Below are 24349 nucleotides of genomic sequence, written 5' to 3'. Positions count from 1 at the left end.
TATTTCACTTAGTGTAAAATATGTAAATCACTGTCACTTAAAAGATTTCTTTACAGGTTTCTGACAAAAGCAAATGTCTATCTACTGAGATTCAATTTGGAAGCTTCTCCAGTAACATAGTATATATATATTGCATGGTTTTAGAGGTACAGTATTATTTAACTCATTCACACATTCACCACAGTTATAAAACTTGGGCCTATTTGAAGTCTCCTGGCCACAATAACCTAACCACAGTGATTACAAAAATATGGCCACCATACCTAAACACACGCCTAAATCATCACTCACTCGCCTCAAACTGTGTGGAGTTTGTAAGTAATCTCAAACAGACAGTGTATGTGCATTCTCACACTGTACGCCATCTGAAAAATGGACAAATATACACTGCAGAGCTAAAAACAGCAGTAGGGTTAGCAGCTGGGTTAACCCAACCTCTTTTTTTCTCTCTCTTTCTTAGACACACACTCCCAATATTTCATTTATAAAGGTTCTGACCATAGAACAAATAGAACTGACATATGATACACCAGCCCTCATTAATTCTGCTGCAGTTTTGAGCAAATGACTGTAGGTCTTTAAATAGAACCTAAAAATCTTTAAAGGAGATTTCCTCCAGCTGAAAAACTGGCAGCGGACGTGCATTCCAAAATAAAAGCAGGATTGAATATTTTTCTTCAGTGGTGAGAGCAACGGAAAGAGAGGGAGAGTTTGTGAGTGTGAGTGTGTGTGAACAGGGTGGACGGAGGAGGAAAGTATGCTACTTTTTGAAGTATTTCACACACATGTGGTTAAAGATTCAGAAGAATGCAGGTATGAAGGTTGTGAAGCTGGAGCAGAGGTCCAGTTGCTCTGCAGCTTTACTGTAATGGAGAGAGCAGGGGAAGTGTATGCACATGTAGCTTCACTCACTGTACTGTACATCAAACACACTACTCTGCTTCTGTCAACCTGCAGGAGCTGCTCTTTAAGCAATTCCTTATGAAAAGTGTAGCAGAAGAAGTTTTGCCTTTCTACAACAGATTAACATGAACTTATTAGCACCATGTCTAATGCCAGTCATGGGCTAGAGGGGTATAAAGCTTATCAGCACTGAGCAGTGGAGCAGTAGAACTGTGTTCTCTGGAATAGGAGATAGAGTTGGGGATGAGTTGGAGTGATGATCATCCAACATGTTGGTAATGCTACTGTTATTAAAGCAATCAAATCCTCACAGCAATGCTCCAAAATCTGTATCCATATAGTGTTTGTAGTTTTGCAGGAAAATAGCAATCAATGCTTAGCAATGAATTATTCAATCAGCCTAGCATTAGATTTATTTCTGCGATCTATATTGTACTGGTCAACCGCAGATCTCACAGCTGGATTTAGGGTGTTCATGGGTGTGTTTTGGGTGTAATGTGAAATAAACCAATCAGTGTGCCAGTAGTCATTCCCTTTAACGGGGATCTTGCACCATTTTAAAAGTCAATTTAATGATTTTTGGGATATTTTAAATTATTTATTTGGTAGAAAATAATTTTTTGTATTGGAAATCAAAACTTTAATGAAAATAGACTGTTGATTGTGTATTAGATAGCAAAGAGCACTGCATTGTGTCTTGCACAGGGTGTACGATAGTACCCATAGTTTTACTTCAATATTCTCAAAGTATCTATTGTGTTTAATACAGAGTGACACTCATGTGACATTAGTGAATTATTTCTAAATAAGGGTCCATGCCTAGATAGGGACAGCATGGATAGTTCCTGTAGAGAAGTATTGCCAGAAGAATAGGACTTTGTTTGATTAATGACAGGCTTGAAAGATATAAACCCCCAGCATTGACCACTGAGTTAGGAATGAGTTTGGGTGATGATCATCCAACATCCTAATCTCACTAAGGCTCTTATCACTTAATGCAAATAAATCATCAAACCTTGATTTATAAACCTGAAAAGGTGTTTATCATTTAACTTCCATACATTTAAATTACATGACAATTACACCATATAAAGTCATTGAACACTGTCATAATTGATCAACTGTACTGAAAGAAAGAGGACTTCGGCTTTTAGGCCAACATTCTTGGCATACCTATACTGCCAGGCAGTCATGCTCAGACAGCTCTACACACACTCTATAATATTTATCTTGGCATGTTTACATACACTATCTCATAATATCATGGTATCATTTTGTTAGAACAAGCTATCTGATGAAAATCACTGTGCTAACAACACGCGTTTTGTGACACAGGGCCAGATTCATAAAATGCAAGATTAGAAGGGAGATAAACTGATGAAGGAATATAGAAGAGAAAAACTTAATATAGAAGTACTAAAGTATTTAAAATGTTTTGTACTTAAGTATTGCAAGTAGTTCATTCTAAACTTTAATACTCAAATTCTAAAAGTAAAAGTACAAGTACTGTGTTATGTAATTATTACAGAAAGTTTGAATATCATCTTGCAGGCAGGCAGCAGAGCTAAAGGCAGAACAGGAGCAGCGAGGTCTTCTTATAAGATCAGCTTAATCTCTTAATTTACTCAATAATGAGGAGCTTTATCAAACCTGGTGACAGTGAAAAGCATCTACTGCTCTGATAAGTCAGTGATAATGAAGTTATGGGTTAGGAATGATTTGTAACATTTTTATAATAGTAACAAGTAACAATGCAGCACATATTAAATGTATTGGAGTAAAAGTAGTAAACTGATATGTAGTGAAGTATAAGTGGCAGTAAGAGAAAAATAATACTCCAATATAGATATATAAAGCCCATTTCACATGAATGAAGCTGACCGTAAAGCTTCCAATAAAAATCTGAAATAGATTTGAGTATGTTACAGAAGTCACAGCGTATACAGGGTACACATGTGTGCATGCCTCCTGGATTTGCAAATATTGTGGGAACTGTAATGGTTGAGCAGTGTTGCTATGCTAACAATAATTTAGTTTGCCCTGCTCCGCCCTTTTCTTAATTTCTTCTCTCTTCCTCTGGATGCAGTGTGTAGAGCGTGACTTATACACTCAATTTTATGCCTATTTATTAATTATCTCTCTCTTTTCGTACATTTAGATTTAAAAACATTGAAAATAAAAAGATATTCAGGCTTTAATTTTTCACTTTAAATACTTTCATCTAACGACAATGTGTGGACATGTTCCAAACTTGTACTGAACCAAATTTGTTTGGTCCAAAAGTGTTTAAAGCACATGAAATCTGCTACTACCACTCTCAAGTGCACGCACCATTCACTAACTAAATAAAATATTTTACATTTTGGATTATTATTATTTATTTGTTGTTGTATTTTACCAAACAGCACATTTGCTTTGATTATTAAAATCCATAGGTAAGAAAATGAGGCTTAATTCCCATTTAGGCACATGTCAAGCCCTAAGCCCTATCTAAAAATGGGTTATCTAAATTCCTATTACTTTGTACTTCATTATTGTAAGTCGCTTTGGACAAAAGCGTCTGCCAAATGAAATGTAATGTAATGTAATGTAATCTTGTCATAGAACTGTTAAAATAGGTTTCACAAAGTTGTATATATATATATATATATATATATATATATTTTTTTTTTTTTTTTTAACTGAATATTTCATGCCTGTTTAGAGAGCACTTACTGAGCATGAACAGTTTCACAGTGCAGTTTTGTGGATATGAAATCAGTAATCTTTACTAAATCTTTAATTTATTTATAGTAATTCCCAGCCACATAAATACAGTATATCCTGTAAAGCGTAGAGTGATTTGTTTTCATTGGTTTATTTATGCACAGCAGGACAGCTCTCACTTCAGATGGAGATAACACACACACACACACACACACACACACACAGCCATTCTTCTCAAATCTCCCAAGCTTGGAATACTTCAGGCCATTCTTATAAACCCTGCCACCATTACAAAGCTTGCCAACTTCGAAACACACACACACACACACACACACACACACACACACACACACACACACACACACACACACACTCTCTCTATCTCTCTCTCTCTCACACACACACACTATTTTAATACCAGTCATGTTTCCTCAGCTTGGTGAATTAAACTCAGAGGGATGATAAGCCAGAACACCTGCAGTGTGTGTGTGTGTGTAAGCGAGAGAGAGAGAGAGAGAGAGAGAGAGAGAGAGAGAGAGAAAGAAAGAGTTTGGTGGGTGGGGGGCTACTGTGTTCTCCTGCAGAACACTAGACATACAGAGCGTGCTCACGTTATGAGAGCTTTTACAGTTTATTACAAGCAGAGCAGTATGGTGTGCACCAGTATGCACCAGTAATTGCAGAATGCAATTAATAACGCTGCCCTTGTAGTTACACATCTAACTATATGTGCAAATGTTTGTGGACAAACACACACACACACACACACACAGCTTGTCTAGTCCCTGTAGAGAAGCACTGCCAATAGAATAGAACCCTCAGGAGCAGAAAAACATCACCATGTCTCTGGAACTCTCATTAGGGTTGGGTGTTTTCCCATTTTTTCGTTCCGTCATACCGTGTCCCATTCTGGTTTATTTTGACTGAAAAAATTATCATATACTGAGTTTAAAATGTTTATAGACTAAGTGAACACTGCACACATGTTTAAGTCAGTCATGAAGTAATAGTTAAACCACCAGTTTGACGATAAAAAATGTTTAGCACAGCTATTTTGAGGACTTCACTTAGCCTAGCTAGCATAATAGCTAACATTCTGTTCACCACAGAACAAACTCAAGTCTGTCTGACTGAAACTCCACTTAAAAACGTTTAGACGAGAATGATGGAATTATGAGAAGTGACTAGACGGACAGAGCACAAACATTAACATCTTTTTTACAAGGTGTTGGGTTCTGAAGCTTACAAGCTAAGCTAACCTCCAGTACAGACAGAGTATCGGACAGTCAAGTACAGCTGTTTTCACTGCTTACCCTGAGTACTGATGATAAAAATTGATGTCTTTGAGATTGAACACTTAATTAGGTACTACTAATTTTGGTGTGTCAATTTGTTATTACCAGAAACTTTTGTTAGATATTATATATTACACAACTTCATGATGAATAACTATTTCAACAAATGTATGCAGAATACATTTCTACCTTTTCGAACTACAAATATGAATGTGGATTAAAAGTATCTTGTCTGCACTTTTCACACTATTTCATTGCTTGTTTTATTGAGATACAAATAATTCAGTACAATGTAATGTGTACTGTACAAATGTATATGTGTATATATGATGGTGCTCTTTCTCTCAGTCACAGTGGCTAAGTGCTGTGAACTGGACAACAAGTTCTAATAGAGGGACATTCCCCTCTCATGATGTCACTGCTACATTCTATTCTTACTGGCCCAGCAACAAAAACAGATCTCCCAAGATGTGTGTGTGTGTGTGTGTCCTGAAAAATATAAATACTTGTACAGTGATTATATTCTTAACAGCATCAAACTAAACAAACATAACACCCATTACCTAATGCACAAATACCCCCAAAAACAGGAGCCGTGATTGGTCAGAACGCCTTTACACCAAAACAATGTTTGGTTAGAGAACTGATCTGCATATTACATCCAGCTGTGCCAATTTCACTACAACCATGAATAGAAAAAAACATTAACATTAACAAAACACAGTGATGTGATTATCGATTTAATTATTACTAGAATGACACTCACCACAAATATTCTTTAATCTACAACCAGCACAAATAATACGTCAGCTATCAGAAGAAAGAGAGAGAGAGACAGAGAGAGAGAGAGAGAGAGAGAGGGAGAGAGCAAAAGAAAAAAGAAAAAACAAGTACCAAAGAGAAAACAATAAGGCAAGCAAATATGAAATATAACAATAATGCAAAAGAAAGCAATTAGAAGTGCAAGAAGAAAGAGCAAAAAAATATGAATAGAACAAACAAGAACAAATGGAGAAAAAAGTAAAAAAAAAAAAACAAGAAGGGAAAAAAAACATTGAGAAAGAAAGAAAGAAATCAAGTAAAGAAATATGTGAAAAGTTAATAAGTACAAATGTATTACTAATGTATTGTGTATTACTGCAGAATGATATGATAATTTATAATATAATTTAGAATTTTATTATAATCAAAAAAAGAACAAACAACTTAAAAGAACTTTCCATGACAGCAGTACATCTGTGGAAGCTCAAAATCACACTAATATATCAATGTGGCCCCTGGTAGAAAGTACATAAAAACACACACACACACACATACACACACACTCATACATTCAAACAGAAACACTAAACTCTCTCTCAGAAGCTCTGGTATCCGGTGGAGACTGGGAAAGCACTACAGAGTGAGTAAGCTGTTTAAACAGTGTGTGCTCCAAACACACATACACCACACACACTCACACTCACTCACACACCACATACCCTCACACTCACATACAGTACAAATAAAGAATGCTCTCTTTGACTTCCAAAATATGAGATATTTAAAATGACCCCCACTTCTGTTGGAAACACCACGGAAAAGGAAGGACTTCACAGTGTTTCTCCATCAATTCCCACTTCAGCCACATCAAAAACACAAGCAGGCAAACAAAGCAATTACTAAAGCATTAAAATGCTCTCTTAAATTGACCTAACTTGCTCTCACTCCAGGCCATAAACGTTAGCACTCTGCTGCTCTAACCTGGTGTCATACTAACTCCTAAACCAAAGCCATCTGCCCTGTCCACTCTTTCTAGTTCCAGAGCTAAGAACCTGGTGCACAGCTGCACAAGTGAGGTCAGGTTAGTGCTTGCAGGTGTGAGCCACTTAGAAGAAAGGAAGAAAGGTTGATGAAAGGAAGAATGAATGTATGTATGGCTATAGCTGCAGTGTGTTATCAATATAAGGCTTATTAATAAAACACCTAAGCCTAATAAGACACACTAATAATTAACATTCCAAACAGTCCTATATCCTGTTGAAGTCTGTCTTTCCTGATGCATTCATTCATGCATTCACCTTTATATTTAATCACTGTATCTACAAAGCATTTCCAAAACCAACACTAGTGACACAGTATCAAAACCACTTCCAATACCTACTGTACATTAACAACACCAAAAACACTCACCAACATCAAAAATACCACCATCCAACACCAACAACGGAAACACCAAAAGCCAACATCGACAACGCCAACACTAGGACCATCAATAGCAGAAACACCAACAAAGCCAACCCTAGATACTAGGCGTGTGCCAAATTGCGCAATAATATCGCCAACATCTTTTAATGAAATATCGTGCCATATCACCCTCCCCTAATTATCACATCAGGGTGCTTCTTTTTTGCTGTTTTTCACAAAAGAAAAATTATATTATATATCTACTAGAGACAGATTATCTGTCCGGTATCATTTATTTTACTTTAATGCTGGACATATTGAGATATATGGAGTGCATTATTATTAGTATCAAGACATTCTGGATCATTGGACACTGGACACTGGATCATTCTGTTACAAATCTCATAAAAAAGTCTTGTATTTTTTAATATCTCAGTTAGGGGTGTGTCACATCATATTGTTTGCAATAATAAAATTTAATTTTCATTTTGTTGCAGTAGTGTATTCTTGAAATATTTTTTTTTAATTCAGTGTTTTGTTATATCGCCATATTGCAAAAATACCATGAAATATTGTGATATTTTTTTAGGGCCATATCGCCCACCCCTACTAGAAACATCAAAGAAATGTCAACAGTGTTACGCAGCCTGAGTCTCCTTCCACACTACCGGACTCCGTTTCCCAGAATCCTATGATTTATGACGTCACCGTCAGTCGCTCTCCTTCGCCCAATCACGTTACGCTCCGACGCTCAGATTCACCTGTGTTCTGAGGAAGTTCCGGGTTATGCTCATCATGTGTTTTGTATTTAAGGCTGCATTATGTTTTCTGTCTTCACGAGGTATTGTCGACTTTGGTTGCATACTAAGCGTTTCTCATGGTTTCTTCTATTGCCTTCTCGTTACGACCCTCTTTTCTGGTTTATCGGTTTATGTCTCTTGTTTTGCCCCTTTTGGATTAAATGCTCGGTTGGACTGTCTTTTGGTTACGAACACGGACTGTTTATACTACTACAGCTTTGGTTTCTGGTAAGATTATTGATTGTTGGGCTCTAACATCTGTACTATCTGGTTATCTGCCTGTAAATAAACCTGTTTGTTCATTTTACTCGGCAAGCGTCGCTCCACTCTGTCTGGCGTTACAAACAGCAGCAACACCAGCAACTCCAACACTAGAAACACCAACAACATCAACACCATCAACTCCAGGAAAACCAACACTAACAAGGTCATCACTTGCAACATCCACAAAAGCAGCAACATCAGACCAGCCACACTAAGCTGATACCAACAATGGCAATACCATCCATCAACATCCAACACCAGCTATACTAGAACTCAAAAAATGTAAGCAAAGTTTTAGCAATAGAGCCGCAACTAATGATTATTTTGTGTGTTGATAAATCCCTGCCATGCCCTCCATCTATGCTTTCTGTGTAGAGCTTGGACCGAGCCCATAAAATTCAGATTGACTTGGCCCAAGCCTGTGCACGTTCTGCCTAAGCTCAATAAACTGCCCCATAAACTGCCATACTACGAGCCTGATTTAAATCTGATACTTTTTGTTCTGTAAGTAGAGCGTAAAAACTGAGCTTTTTAAAAAAACATTTTCAGGCTGTTTAAAGAGCAAAATCTGTTCAGAATGATGTTAATTAACATCGAAGCTACATAGCTACCTACACACAGTAGTGATGTAAGTCAAGTGAGTATTGCAGACAAGTGGAGGAGCTCACATGTGTGCAGTGTGCAGACCAGAGCTGCATGATTATAACATTCTAACTTGAGCAACTTTTGTTTTTAAAAACACTCACTCCACAACCTGTAAGCCAGTTTATTTATTTTTTAAAAGCACAGTTTGATTTGTTACTTTGCGATATTTTGATTATCACGCAATAGCTTTATAGAAAATGAATACAGCCTATGTCACAGACCAATTTCTTGAGCCCTACCTGACCTGGCATGAGGAAAGGGGTGGGAAATCTTGGCCTGACCCGGCCAGAGCATCGATTCGGGCTTGGGCTCAAGCAGAGAATCTAAACTCTATTTCTGTGGGTACAACTCCTGTTTCAAGCTTTCTCTATCACTTAATAATCACAGAAAGAGCTGCACATAGGATTTAAATGCCCCTTAAATGCCCTTAAGATATTTAAATGTGTAATGTTCTGATATTTAATGAGAAAATATGTAATCTTTCGCCAACATCTACATTGTCAAGTATGTTGACTAATTGTTGCAGCCCTAGTCAGCAGCACCAAACAAAGTTTGTAGTGTTCGCTGGTACAGCAAGTAAACAGAGCATTGTTAGGTTGCAAAATACCTGTTGCATAATAGATGGATCAGTGCAGTAAAACTTAAGTTAACTTAACAAAACCATCAGCACAATAATAATGACAACACTAACACATGGAGATTTCAGGGGACAGACAGTGTATTATAAACTCTTATACACCTTAATCTACATAGTATTAACCATATTAATACATTTTAACCATATTACCACACGTTTTAAATTTCTGCTAATGTGCATGGCAGCAACCCTATAGATTTTAATGCATGCTGTAAATAATTGGTCTTTTCCTCTGTGGGCAAAGCAGCTAGTGTTGAGAAAGCAGCCTCTGACTGAGAGAAAGCTTTGGTCTCAATAATGTTTTCTAATATCTTTCCCAGCAGGTGTACATACCATTACCCATTTCCTTTCCCATATTCTTGAGAGAGCGTTTTTGTCTGTATTTGGTTTCTGACGCTGTTTACAGCCTAGATCCTTACAGAGCAGACTAAACCTTCCCCCTCCAACCTTAAGATTTGTTTTTACTGAAGCTGGTAGGAATTTTCCTGTGAATCTGAAGGAGGGAGTTGTGGTTGGGAGTGAAGCTGAGAGGCCTTTGAGAAATCCCCTTTAAAACCTGCACAAACAGGGAAGTTCATAGGAGCAGGCCTAGATAGGGGGCTGGTAAGATATCAGTAAACATTAAGAGAGAGAGAGAGAGAGAGAGAGAGCGAGAAAGAGAGAGAGACCCAAACCTGAAAATGTGGCTGAAATATGTTTTTGAAATGTATATATATTTTTAAATATGTAAATATACAAAAGCACAACATCTGAAACCAAAGCTATGTTTAATGTTACAATCTAACACACTCTAAACAAGCTGCAAGCTGCAGTATAACACATTATTCATTGGCTAATGAGCTACAATAAAGCTGCAGCACCTATAAAACCAGCAACACTAACAAAGCCAATTACGAACACCAATAAAAACTAACACTATCACCACCCGAAACACAAAACAAACACCAACAGCAAATACCAACAGCAATAAAACTAACAAAAGCACCAGCAGCATCAAAATGTTCAGTCACATGATTGAGCAATAATACACAAAATGGAAAGCTATACTACGGGACACTGGCACCGATATTGTGAAGTAATACAGGTAAGTATACCTTAATTTTCTCACTGGCTGGTGATCATTGTTTGGTTGCAGATGAATAAAGCAAAGTAACACAAAGATTAGTTTAAATTGCCACTATCTGTAGATGCTGGCATTCTCAACATATTTTAATTTGAATTAATTTTAATATGAATTTTAATACACTGAGTAGATAATATAATAATTTTATAAAAAATGCAAGATGAAAAATGCCCCAAACTAAATGTCTAAGAAATAAATAATCTTATTGTCACACCAGTCTCTACCAAACTCAGCTCTAGCTGCCCTGCCATCTCCATTCTCCAGACTACGATACCCAGAATGCACAACACACTGACATCATTCCCATTCACGATCACACGACACTGCACATGGCACTCTCAGGAAGTCAATCACCCGAATATTGATTTAACGTGTTACACACACTATATATACCTCCTTACTTCACTTACTCCTCGCAGAGTATTGACATTTTTTTCCTCGTACTAAGTTTTTTTTTTGCTAGTATTAGACAGTAATAGCTTTTGCCTGTTTTAGCTCTCTCATTTCCAACCTGTTTTGTTTTTGTATTTTCCAACCCTTATTTTTGCCTGCCTTCTGATATTGCTTTGCCTGTGTATTACCCTTGGACTGTTTATCATGTATGGAATGTTTACTCTCTCTTGCTGTTGTTGACCCTGTTTGTTTTGATTACTCTTTTGCCCTCTACTTTATTTAATAAAGTACATTGTTTGCATTTGTGGGTGTCTGAGTTATGTCCAGCCATGAAACTTGTGTACAATGTAAAGCAACTGAAACACTTCATTAAAGACAATATGATCCCAAGATATTTCAAGTTTTGTGTTCAATCCTATTTCATTTATTCATACTCATTCATACATTAATTTCCATTCTGGCATTTCATGCCTGTGACACATTTAAAAAATAATTGGAATGATAAATCACTACCAATATACAGAGAAACTTACCAAAACTAACTGGGAAAACATTTTGTGAGCAGTGAGCCAACTAAACATAAACTAAAAGTAATTGTAGGCAAAAATGGAAGGTATTAGCATGGGATGTTCCCAAGATCTTAACCCAACAAGCATGGCTTTCAACTTCTGTAGAGGATAGTGGTGGGAGAACCTCCCCCACCCAAACAAACATCTATCATATCAGCTAATCTCTGTGCATGCATGCAAGTGTCTGTGTGTAAAGCACTGCCAAATTCATTCTCATAAAGACTTTAAACACAGCTTACAGCAGAGGCTGATGACACAGCAACTCAACACACCCACGGCATCTCATTTAGTGCAGAACGCTCAGCAAACACACAAACACACACACACACACCATACATAAACACATACAAGCAGGCACTTTTCTGTTTTCTTCTGCTTGATTCTCCAGGCTCAGAACAGCTTGCAATTTTTCCATGAACACAACTTTTAGATATTACTCAGAAGCAGTGAAGAGGGGCGAGAGAGGGGGAGAGGGAAGCGAGTGGAAAGAGAAAAGGGAGAGAAACTGAAGAAAGTTAGAGAGAAGGAGATTCCCTTAAAAATGTGCAAGGATGGAAATAGGAAAAGAAAGAGGAAGGTGGTAGAAAAGATAGAGGCAGATCAGTAGAATATAGAAGCTGGAAAAAGCAATGGGTCCCAGAAAAGAGGACCCAAAAAAGCAAGTATGTAGCATATATGTGTGAAGAAGAGCAGATGTGTGAGAGTGGAAATAAGCAGGAGAAAAAAAAAAACCTAAACACTACAGGAGGTTGACCAGGTACCACACTGACAGAGAGATAGAGAGAGAGAGAGAGAAAGCTGGAACAAAACTATCTGCATTCGATGTGTTCTACAAAATCTGCATTATGAAATGTATGCTACATTACAGTCCATCTCAGAAATTTGTACTTATCACTTTAAAGGTTGTACGTATGATGTCAGGGCTCTAGACCAACTTTTTTCCACAACCTTTCCAAAGCAATATGTCAACCATCCCAAACTAAAAACTGTCCATCCCAAATTATTATGTGTTTAACTTTTACATTTATTTGCATATTTTTCTACTGCCATGACGTCATCAGTTGTTTTTGTATTTGAAGTCTGTCCACATCTACTATTCTTAAAAGCGCAATTCCATCATTAGCCAGTGAGTTTTGCAGTATCCCTGCTTACCATTGCCACTGTTGAAGCTCCACAGTTGACTGACATGGTGAGCCACCAATCACAATTAGTAAAAGTATCACTTATCAGATTTTTCCATGTGTGGGTGAAGGTAAACCATTATAAATCTCTATTAAATTTTACACACCGCCAACTCGGGAAGTCAGGACTGTTTTAAACTGGTAAATACAAGTATGTGGTGTAACATTACCCTTTAAAGTTGTGCAAATAATACAGTACATTTTATGCAGAAACAAAGACACAAGGCTAATTTAATTAGCACTGTTTAAACTGTAAACCTAAATATGGATACACTCACTCTGTAATCTCCACCAGACGTGCTTTTGTGGTTTCTGACACTATAGCATTTGGTTATCTATAATTATGGATAAAAACAAATCAATTTCAAGCTTTAGGTGGCTGCTACTGCTGTGTTTAACTTTACTAGTCACTGGCACCGGCAGCCATAACCCTGAATATACCGTGCACACCTTTTTATTTTTTAACACGATTTTCTTATCAGGGGTAGGGTTGCAATGATTAGTCAATATAATCAACGATGTCAATTATAAAAAAAAAATGTTGATTAACTGTTAATTTGTAACAGCATAGCACTACATGAAGTGCTGTGGTTGGAAGATGGGAGAGGGGTAATTGGTTCAATCAACACAGTTTACACTTAACTTGGTTTGTGTCTCCGAAAGAGCACAAACACAACAGATTACATATTGACTTACTAAATAGCAGTTGCTAAAATCCCTTGTTCAGCTCTTTCTTTAATTTAAATGCAATGGCGGGCATAGCAGAAATGATCATTAACTAATCGACTCATAATGAAAAAATAATAATAGGTCCATTACTAAAATAATCATTAGTTGCAGCCCTGATAAGGTGACACGATTTTAAGAATCATAAATAAAAGTAAAACAACCTCAGAAAACATCTAGTTGCAGTCTTGCAAAATAGTAAACCTGCAAGATCCTCAGTCTTTGCAAAATCTTAGCATGTGTCTAAAAAGTCTTTAGATGTGAAAGGGTGTCAGACTTGACACAGAAGACAGAAGTCTTGTCAGAGTCTTTTCAAAGTCGTCTTGTGTATGTATGGTTAGCTTAAACCTAATTTGTAGCATTTTAAAGTCAACATTAAGATGTTATATAACAAATCTAAATTCCAAAAGAGTTTATCCAACCTACGAAAGCACACATTTCTCAGCAGACCATCAGCAGCTCAATAACAAACATCTAAAACAAAAAATAGCAAAGCTGTTAAAATTCCTGGTACACCAGTGGCTTAGAGAAAAAGCCCTTGGCCACGCACCATTGACGTTCAGGCCAATGTGGGGTCAGCTCACCTAGCAGCTCAGCCACAGCTGGGAAAACACTGACCACTCAATCAAACACCTACCACAACCCCAAAAACTGGGAGAAAGGACGTGTGTATGTTTTGAGACAGTACCTGCACAAACAGAGAACTGACCGAGTGTGTGTGTGTGTGGGTGTGTTTGTGTTTGTATGTGCTTTCTTCAATGTGATTTTTTTCTATATAAGCAAAAGAAAGCAGGTTGTGTGTACTGACAGCCGCACTAAACATTGGGCTGAGTGTATTTTTTGCACCATTTATGTGCAGGAAGCCAGAGAGGATCTGCAGCTGACCAATCCAAACACAAAGCAAACACAGCCCACTTCAGCAAAAACCTCAAGAGCTGCTGAACAGCTCTGTCATTTTCTCTTCTCGTGTAAATGACTAAACAGCCTAGCACTGTCCAACTAGGAGAAGCGTGTCCACACTTCAGGTCCCCACTGTCCTAACGACATTATGCATTACATTTAAGTAATTTTACACACCAGACTTCAGACTATGTGTACACAGCAAAAACAGGAGAGTTGAAATTTCAGAGTTAAACAGCTGAGAGTTGATTTTCACACTCAAAGCGTAATTTTAACTCATATATATAAACCCTGCTGTGTAGTTTCTAGTGTGTATTCTGGTTATTTTAGCCAATATTGGCCTATATTAACAGAAGGGGCTTGATTAGACACTTAAATATCTGCATTACCGCTAAGGGGTGGTCAAACAAAGCAAAATAATTAATTAAAATCTAATTTTCAGCAACCAATCAAAATATCAGTTGCACTATTGGGAGAACATTGACAGAACTAAAAAATCTAATCCATCAATTCCATCTCAGTCGAGAGTGGTCAAAACTCTCAACCAAATATCTACAAAAATCTATAAAAAATATGTGTGAACAGGGCCTCAATTAGCTTCTTAAATCAGAATTTTTTTACAGCAATATTAAAATGAGATGTTTCACCTGGTCATTGTTTTTCTTTATTTGACACTTTAAAAGAGTCAAAAAGGCTGGCTCAGTCTGGATTAACTGAACCATGGTTCGCTTAGTCTGAGGTGTGAAAAGATTTCTCTGATGGCTCAGACTTTCACACCTATAACAAGAAGTTGAGGCAGATTATCATCACCCATTAAACAATTGAAGAAGAATCCACTATAACTGTAGATTAACTCTTCTTGTAAAACTGTAAAATCTGAAGGTGATTTATTATGCTCATTCTGCTGCTGCACAGACACAAAAAATGTGATAAATCCTCCAAAAAAGCAGAAAGACTGAACAGAGCTGTAGCTCAATACATCTGCATGGACCAAGTGCCTGTAATACAGTAGAGAAAATCAGGTTTAGAAATCTGATACAGCAGTTAAACGGAAAGCATGGCATCCCTGTCAGAAATTACTTAATGTTTGGACAATTTTATTGTTGTGTTTTTTTCTTCTTCTTAGTATCGTTTTGGTATTGAGAATCATGATACTACTGTTGGTATCGGTAACAAAGTCAAAATTCTGGTATTGTGACAAAGATTATGTTTCATAAACCCTACTTTTATAATCCTGAATGCTCTGTATTAAACTAAATATTAACATTTGTTAACTAAATATAACCACATTGCATTTTATTAAACCCCCAAAATAATTACAAAAACAAATAAAACATAATTGGGTCAATTAATCATTTAGCAGGGTGCGCATAACCCATGCCCAATTCAGCATTCCTCTCTGCATATTTTGGCATTTTCACCACTCGGATTCAGTTGACTCAGCTCTCGGAAGCCACACTAATGAGCTAAATCAGGTGTGTCAGACTCACAGCAGGGAAACACTAAGCCCTGCAGGACTGGGCGTGATGAACACAGTTCTGGAGCACGCCTGCCAGGTCCTGGCTCATGCCAGTGTGGTAATGTGATTGGCTGGTGAGAAACGATATTTAAAATAGCCTCTCCCCTCCCTTGGGAGGGATTGCTGATGTGTGTGTAGTGGTGGTGAGTCAACGTCTGGTAATGGAGACTATGTGGAGTAGGCTAGCTGCAGCAAACTTAGCCTTGTTTTCCAGCCCACTCAACTGCTTAGACAAGCAGTGAAACTTCAACACAAGCAGCCCACAGAGAGCCAGAGGGTTTCAGATACAGCGCAGAAAATTTACCTAAACCACTAAAGTCGAGATCTGTTAGTGTTGTGGTATGTAGCAGTACTTCACTAACAAGAAGCAAGACTTCACCAAATTATTATTTTTTTTATATACAAAAGGATGGATTTAAAGTTCAGAATCTACTCTTTTAATAAAATTTCTCTTACTTTCAGTAAGTTAATGGCCTGAAAGTACCATTTGGTTCAGATCTTCAGACTTATCAATTTGTTCTGAACCAACAGCAGGTGTGGAGTGAAAAGTGACGCAGACTACAGTCCCTTTGGACCCTTCGAAAGAGCCAAAAAGAGTGTCTCAGTACGGATCAACTGAACCAAGGTTCGCTTTGTTTAAGGTGTGAAAGGTGTGTTTTTGGGATGTTTTAGAGAATGAGACCTTTAACAGGAATTAAACAATTTAACCCTCATGTTATGTTAATTTTTCAGGAACAGCAATGATGTTCCCGAGTCAATTTGTCCCGGTGCATGTTTAATTGTCCAAAAGATGCCTAAAACCAAATAAATCTTAACATGCAGTGTGAATATTTCATTTATAACACCATTAATAATTATTCTACCAAACTTTTTGCACTTTTTTCATATTCCACTGCTGTAGATAACATGTACTTACTTGTAAATAATATCCAAAAAACATTACTGTTTTAATGTATATATTAACACCAATTTAACACCAATTTAATATTTATATTTAGTTAGCGGCATACTTGGCGAGGAGCAAAGAAAGAATTTTATTGTAGGAGGAAACTTGTTTCTTACTGTGCACATGATAAGAAACTCTTTGAATCTTCTATCAATATTTATTGAAATGATGTTCCTTTCCTCTAACAGGTAATGATTTAATTAGGATAATTCACTCCTTTTTCATAAAAGTTACATGTTCACTACTTTATTACTTTTGAAAGACCAACATATAAAACACAATACTTTTACATAACATTGAAACATAACATAACAATGTTGTTTTAGTGTTTGTTTTTGCAGGGAGTGAAAGCAAATGTGTGAGATGAAGCATTTTCATATTATATGTTGATTGAACTAATTAAAGCAAGCAGAAGAAGTTTCATACTGAAAAAATACTTTTAACTATTTTAGGGGGATTAAGAGAGAAAGAAACTATTATTACGCCTAAATCTGACTCTTCATATGTGTGCGAGTCAAGCAGCAGTATTGATACAACAGACTATGTTTTCATATCCACTGTAACTGTAGATTAACACTTGTTTATAAACACTATAATCCGAGCGTAATTTGTTCAGCACAACACCTGGAAAGGCAACTAGCTGACATTAGACACACAGCTCTCAACAAACCAACCAGTGTCAATGTCGATCACTGGGAGATGCATTTTTATATGGGACTAGATATTTATACAACCTCAAAACAAAACAAATATGCAACAGTATGAGGTAATCATAGTCAGATTTGTGCCATTTTTTCCCACAGGCATGCCTTTGTAGAACCTGAACTTAAATATGTATCAGAAGTCAAGCTGACACTGTACTGATAATCGATTTTGCATACCATCTTTGGTCTGGAGCACACAACTACTATTATTTCCATAAACACTCTGAATTACAGATTCATCTGACCACAACACACATGTGATGGCCTATCCCAGGCTCTGACCTGTTTAATGCAGTGTAATCCGAGGGGTCAGAGGTCAGGGGAACGATGTAAACTTCCAGCCATCTAAAGCGCTGCCACTATGATCAGGATATCGCTGGTTCGAATACCGGTCATGCAGCTTGCCATCGGCTGCCGGAGCCCTGAGAGAACACAATTGGCCTTGCTCTCTGTGGGTGAATAGATGGTGCTAAATAGATGGGACAGTTAGCCTAGCTAATAGGGGTGGGAATCTTTTACTATCTCACGATTCGATTCGATTCCGATTTTGGGGGCCACGATTCGATTCAAAATCGATTTTTGATTCAAAACGATTTGATTTATAAAAATTTATTGAAAACTTATTGAAAAAAAAGCCTCCAAAATATACACTGGTCCTGGAGAAGGTAATGTGTTACAAAAACAATAAAATGTGCAGGAATGTGGGTCTTCAGTGACAGAGGAATCACTGGGATATCACAATGACGTTAATGAACAATAAATAAATAATAAATAACACTGCTTTATTATAAGGCTACTAGCGGTGGTGTGTAGGTGACGCTGCTGGGCTGATGTGATGATAGCAGTGGAGCGCTAAAGTTCAGGAGCAGCTGCTGATTAACTAGTTAACTTTAAGGTCGTTGTATTTCTTCAGAAAGGGGGCAGGAGGTGGAGAAATTAATTCATATTGTCCATTCCTTAATTCCTCTGTGATGGGGAGCTGAAATTAGCTCTGATTAGCTTATTGTTATTTTTCCGTTCCGCCTTAAATGCTGCAGCCCGCTGCCACCTGTAGCGTTATTTAAGGTGGAACTGGAAAGTTAGCTAGTTAGCTAGCTAACAGAAACTGAAACTACTAGCGATCTTTTTTATGCTTGTTATGAAGCATTCTGCCATAAAACATTAAAACTACACGTTAATCTAAGGTAATATAGTGCTTGTTCTGCCATCTTACCGGTGATTCTCATACACCTACGCTCTGTGTGGGTCTGACGGTAAGTTCAAACTGCAGCGGCCACGGTCGCTTTGGGCAGTGGGAGGCGGAGCGAAAAACGCTTCGTGCCGCTGCAGTGTGAACTTACCGTGAGGGGTAGGGCCAAGGGAAGAAATGGGATTGGACCTTAGAATCGATTTTGGGACATTTTAAATCGATTCTGAATCGTAGTAAATGAGAATCAAGATTCTTATGTGAATCGATTTTTTGGCACACCTCTACTAGCTAAATAATATAAGCTAAAAAAAATAAATTATTTAAAAAGTTAAACATTAAAATTAATGTTTTTTCATATGGTCCCAACATGTATGATTTGATGTTGTAATATTTCGTAGTATATCATAGTATATCATTTTGTATATAGGTAATTTTTTTTTAAACATAGGTTTACATTTAATGTATGTGTGTGTGGGAGAGAGAGAAAAAGGTGGAGAGAGAAAGAGAGAAAGAGAGAGAGAGAGAGAGAGAGAGAGAGAGAGCAAGAGAGAGAGAATAGCCAAAATAACCCTGTGAGAGAAAGGAAAGCAAAATAAAACTTCCCCTCATGGCAAGTCTGATCACAGAGGGCAATTACCACACACACACACACACACACATAGACACACACACTTTCTTCCTTGGTCCCAGACATTCATGGCTTTAAATAACAGTGGTGGGACAGATTAAGTCTGACATGTCCCCCTCTGACACGCCCCCTGTGACAACATTTACACACTAAGATAACACAGACTTGATTTCAGTGCTCTTGCAGTGGAAACTGCTGCTGGAGAAGCGGCGATAGAATAAACATTAAAAAAGGGAAATTAAATGAAAGAAGACTACTGGCTGTACTTAAGGCAGTGTGTGTGTCTGTGTAAGAGCACAGACCCTGCTGGGTAGACTTTGTGGCACCACACCTCACCACCAGCACAATCTGACACAGCATGCACACACACACACAATATGGAGAAACAATTACAGAGAGAAAGAGAGAGAGAAAGAGAGATGAAAGGGGTGAGATAGAGAAGGAAAGGCAGAGGTAAAAGAAGGAGAGAAAGAAATGGAGAGAAGGAGAAATTAGTAAATTAGAGAAACACTGACAGAAACATAAGAAATGGAAATACAGAATGAGAGAGATAGTGAGTAACAAAAATAAGAAAAAGAGTGAGGACAAAAAAGACAAAGATGGAGACTCAGGACTAAGCGCTAGCAAAAAAAATGCAAATTATTAAAAAAAGTAAAAACTACAGTTACAATTTTATCCTGAAATGAATCCTAGATGCCTGTAGTGCCACAGAACTGCCCACAGTGCTGCCACTGGTGAAACATCCGTCACCATGTGCTAACAGCATGTGATGACAGTGGGCTTCAGAGGTCGTTCAGAACTGAGTTCTGGTTTTCCTTCTCAATCAACACCAGTTACTCTGAAACACTCTCAAGTCATCCTCAATCAACACCAGTTACTCTGAAACACTCTCAAGTTACTCTCAATCAACACCATTTACTCTGAAACACTCTCAAGTCATCCTCAATCAATACCAGTTACTCTGAAACACTCTCAAGTCATCCTCAATCAATACCAGTTACTCTGAAACACTCTCAAGTCATCCTCAATCAACACCGGTTATTCTGAAACACTCTCAAGTCATCCTCAGTCAACACCAGTTACTCTGAAACACTCTCAAGTTACTCTCAATCAACAACAGTTACTCTGAAACACTCTCAAGTCATCCTCAATCAATACCAGTTACTCTGAAACACTCTCAAGTCATCCTCAATCAACACCAGTTACTCTGAAACACTCTCAAGTCATCCTCAATCAACACCAGTTACTCTGAAACACTCTCAAGTCATCCTCAATCAATACCAGTTACTCTGAAACACTCTCAAGTCATCCTCAATCAACACCGGTTATTCTGAAACACTCTCAAGTCATCCTCAGTCAACACCAGTTACTCTGAAACACTCTCAAGTTACTCTCAATCAACAACAGTTACTCTGAAACACTCTCAAGTTACTCTCAATCAACACCAGTTACTCTGAAACACTCTCAAGTCATCCTCAATCAATACCAGTTACTCTGAAACACTCTCAAGTCATCCTCAATCAACACCAGTTACTCTGAAACACTCTCAAGTCATCCTCAATCAATACCAGTTACTCTGAAACACTCTCAAGTCATCCTCAATCAATACCAGTTACTCTGAAACACTCTCAAGTTACTCTCAATCAACAACAGTTACTCTAAAACACTCTCAAGTTACTCTTAATCAACACCAGTTACTCTGAAACACTCTCAAGTCATCCTCAATCAATACCAGTTACTCTGAAACACCATCATTCAACACTCGGTCACTCTCAATCAACAATAGTTACTCTGAAACACTCAAAAGTCATCCTCAATCAACACCAGTTACTCTGAAACACTCTCAAGTTACTCTCAATCAACACCAGTTACTCTGAAACACTCTCAAGTTACTCTCAATCAATACCAGTTACTCTGAAACACTCTCAAGTCACCCTCAATCAACACCAGTTACTCTGAAACACTCTCAAGTTACTCTCAATCAATACCAGTTACTCTGAAACACTCTCAAGTCACCCTCAATCAACACCAGTTACTCTGAAACACTCTCAATCAATACTCAATCATTCTTAATCATCAACAATTTCTCTAAAGCACTCTCAACCAACACCAGTTACTCTGAAATACTCTTAATCAACACCAATTATTGTAAAATATTCTCATATTATCAATTACTTTAAAACACTGAGTCTCCATCTTCTTCTGTGTATCTGTAAGTGTTCCTCTTGCTGTTTTCTTGAGGAAACTTGAGTTGTAGGGCATGAATCACTCTCTACCAAACTCAATTGCTCCTGTTCACTCACTACTGGTCTCAGTAGCTCTTTTTTTTACTCTCCACCACATTCAATAGCCCTTAATTTAGCAAACAACCCAAACAGGAACTTCAGTGCACGGCACAGACCAAGAACAGTTTGTTTTCAGGCGTTCCCTAAAGCAGCGCAATTGCTTCACTGAAAAGCATCAGACAATTGAACGGCTGAAGGAGAATGAAAAATGTTCCAGATAAGAAAAATTGGACTGCAGCAACTGCAGCAGTCATCCAAAAAGAAGCAGACAGACAGACAGACAGACGTGTACAGGGGTACACAGAAACAGGGATGATTCTAGGATCAGTTTTAGGAGTGCTCACCCAATGATCACCCAATGAACGCAGCCTTCCCACCCCCCTTTATTTAATAACTATGGACTTTCCTTATGATATTAGAGCAAGTGTGTGTCATAGCAAAAGAAATAAAATAATTTAGATTAAAATGGTCAGACACACAAACATCAGGTGTGTTACTTTCACTTTTTTCATCAAAAGAAAACATAAAACTGAACACACACATACAGTACATATAGACAGTGACAGTATAAAGGGTGCTGTTTTATAGTGAGCACACATGTGAGTGCACACTCAGCACATGGCAGAGAGAAAGTGGGTCTTACTATTTGCACTGTATTTTCATTCCTAAAAGTTTGTTTAATTTACTTTTCTAGGTATGAATATTTTTGGCTACGCCAATGGATAGATAGATAGATAGATAGATAGATAGATAGATAGATAGATAGATAGATAGATAGATAGATAGAATTCACTGTGGCATTGTTTCGATAAGCTTCTACAATGTCACAAGATTTCATTTAATTCAGTGTTGCATTAATTTTTCACTAAAATCTTGCAGCATTGATGATGTTAGAGTCTGACCGCTACACAAAGTCTTCTCCAGCACATCCCAAAGATTCTCAATGGGGTTAAGGTTTGGACTGTGTGGGGAACAATCCATATGTAAAAAAAATGATGATCTAATGCTCCCGGAATCACATTTCACAATTCCAGCGTGATGAATCCCGACATTGTCATCTTGGAATATGCCTGTGCCATCATGAGAAAAAAATCCATTGATGGAATAACCTGGTCTATATTCAGTATACAAAGGTAATTTAGTCAGCTGACCTCATTCTTTCAGCACATACTGTTGCTGAACCTAGACCTGACCAGCATCAACCCACATCATTTACTTAGTTACTTTTTTTTTTTTTGCCAGGCAGAGTAATAAACTACATTTATCTTTTCATACCGCCCACATTGCCATTTATACAGCAGGTTAATACCGACCCTGTTGGGAAAACTGATTTGGGAAGATTAGACACCCCAGCAGAGCCTCCAGACGGGTCACTCACCGACTCTGAAGCCGTGTCCGGTCAGCGTGTCCGCGGACTGTCCGTTCTCCGAGATCAGGGTGGTGTTGTTGCCCTGCTCGCAGGTGTCCCTGCACTGTCCGTTTAGGCACGTGCGCTTACAGATGAGCGGCGCGATCACCACCTTGAAGCGCTCGCGCGTGGCCAGAGCGCGCTGCTGCTGCTGTTGCTGCTGCTCGGCCCACGCGCCGCCGAGCCCGTGGAGCGCGAGCCAGGCCAGCAGCAGACGGAGCGCGAGCGGAACGAACATGACGGAGCGGGTGGATGGATGAAGGGATGGAGGGATGTATGGAAAGATGGAGGGTGGGAGGGATGGATGGATGGATGGATGACCCGTCCCCTCCGGTCACGGGCGCCGCACGAGCTCACGCGCGCGAGACATGAGCGAGTGTGAAGTCCCGGGTTGGAGTAACACACTGTGTGAGTGTGTCTATGTGTGTGTGTGTGTGTGTGTGCGTGCGCGTGTGTGTAAAAAGTTAGACTGTGAGTTTCTCGCTCCAGGTAGGCCAACGTGCGCAAAAGCACTCGCGCGCCGTCATCTGCTGATCAAATCACGAAAAACTGTAAAAACCTGTAAGAACTTCATCCTACAGAAAAAACACGCGAACCACTCAACTCCACAGCCCGCTCTCCTGCACTTCTCCTGCCCGCTCTTCTCCTCTTTTCCTCCCTTCTTCTCTCTTCTCCTTCTTCTTCTTCTTTCAGTAGTTGTGAGGAGCTCAGATTTGGAGGAGTCGAGCTGTAGGGGCGGAGCTAATCAGCAGCAGCCAATCAGCTGAGAGCTCAACTCGAGCCACGCCTGTGAGGACTGAGGGTTTGTACGGCTCTGGTCCAGCACAGGGCAGTTCTGACACACCGGCCAATCAGAGCGCAGCAGGGCGTCGTAGGGAAAACGAGTGGTTTAGGATTAAAGCCGCTGAAACAGACAGTGGTAATGTTGTTGTTTCTCAGCGCAATGGAAAAGTTCAGCAATCAGCTACACACACACACACACACACAGAGGGAACTGGGCTACCTGCGATAATAAAAGTTTATCAGCAAAGCAGGGGATGTTTCACAAACAAGAAACTCTCAGTTAGCCAGATAACCTCTCTAATAAAAAAGAACATTGGGTCTTTTCCATCATCTTTTAATGTTGATGATGGAAACAAAACCTGTAAACGACCTTATTTAACATTGTCTAGTAGGCATTATAGAAAGTGTTGAAATACTGACATTGAATCAATTTTCATTTCGAGGCTGTGAATGTTTGGGGCTTAAACAAGTTATTTAAAACTAATTAATTGGGATAAATCATGCTTTTTCCCCTTCTTAAGACTTAAGCTTTTTATTGTGGATATTTAAATACAGCGATGTATAATAAGAAAGTAGAAT

The 24349-nt window shown here is 38.3% G+C and overlaps 1 protein-coding gene across 5 annotated transcripts in view; it reads right to left on the bottom strand.

Annotated features, from left to right (window-relative positions):
• The window catches only part of ltbp3 (latent transforming growth factor beta binding protein 3), a 75810-nt gene extending 52129 nt beyond the window's left edge, over positions 1 to 23681 (bottom strand). For 3 of the 5 annotated variants that reach the window (XM_007261022.4, XM_007261024.4, XM_007261026.4), the window contains exon 1: positions 22958 to 23680. In XM_007261022.4, the coding sequence (XP_007261084.3) occupies positions 22958 to 23225 (268 nt within the window). In that variant the 5' untranslated portion in view covers positions 23226 to 23680. Of the gene's footprint in view, positions 1 to 22957 lie in introns of all 5 variants that reach the window. The other 2 variants (XM_007261023.4, XM_049476450.1) reach the window with 1 other exon arrangement.
• Between the last annotated feature and the right edge of the window lie 668 nt (positions 23682 to 24349).

This window comes from Astyanax mexicanus, chromosome 1 (genome assembly GCF_023375975.1).
Source record: "Astyanax mexicanus isolate ESR-SI-001 chromosome 1, AstMex3_surface, whole genome shotgun sequence".
In the NCBI taxonomy this organism is placed as follows: Eukaryota; Metazoa; Chordata; class Actinopteri; order Characiformes; family Acestrorhamphidae; genus Astyanax; species Astyanax mexicanus.
This window is presented reverse-complemented; position numbering and strand designations above follow the sequence as displayed.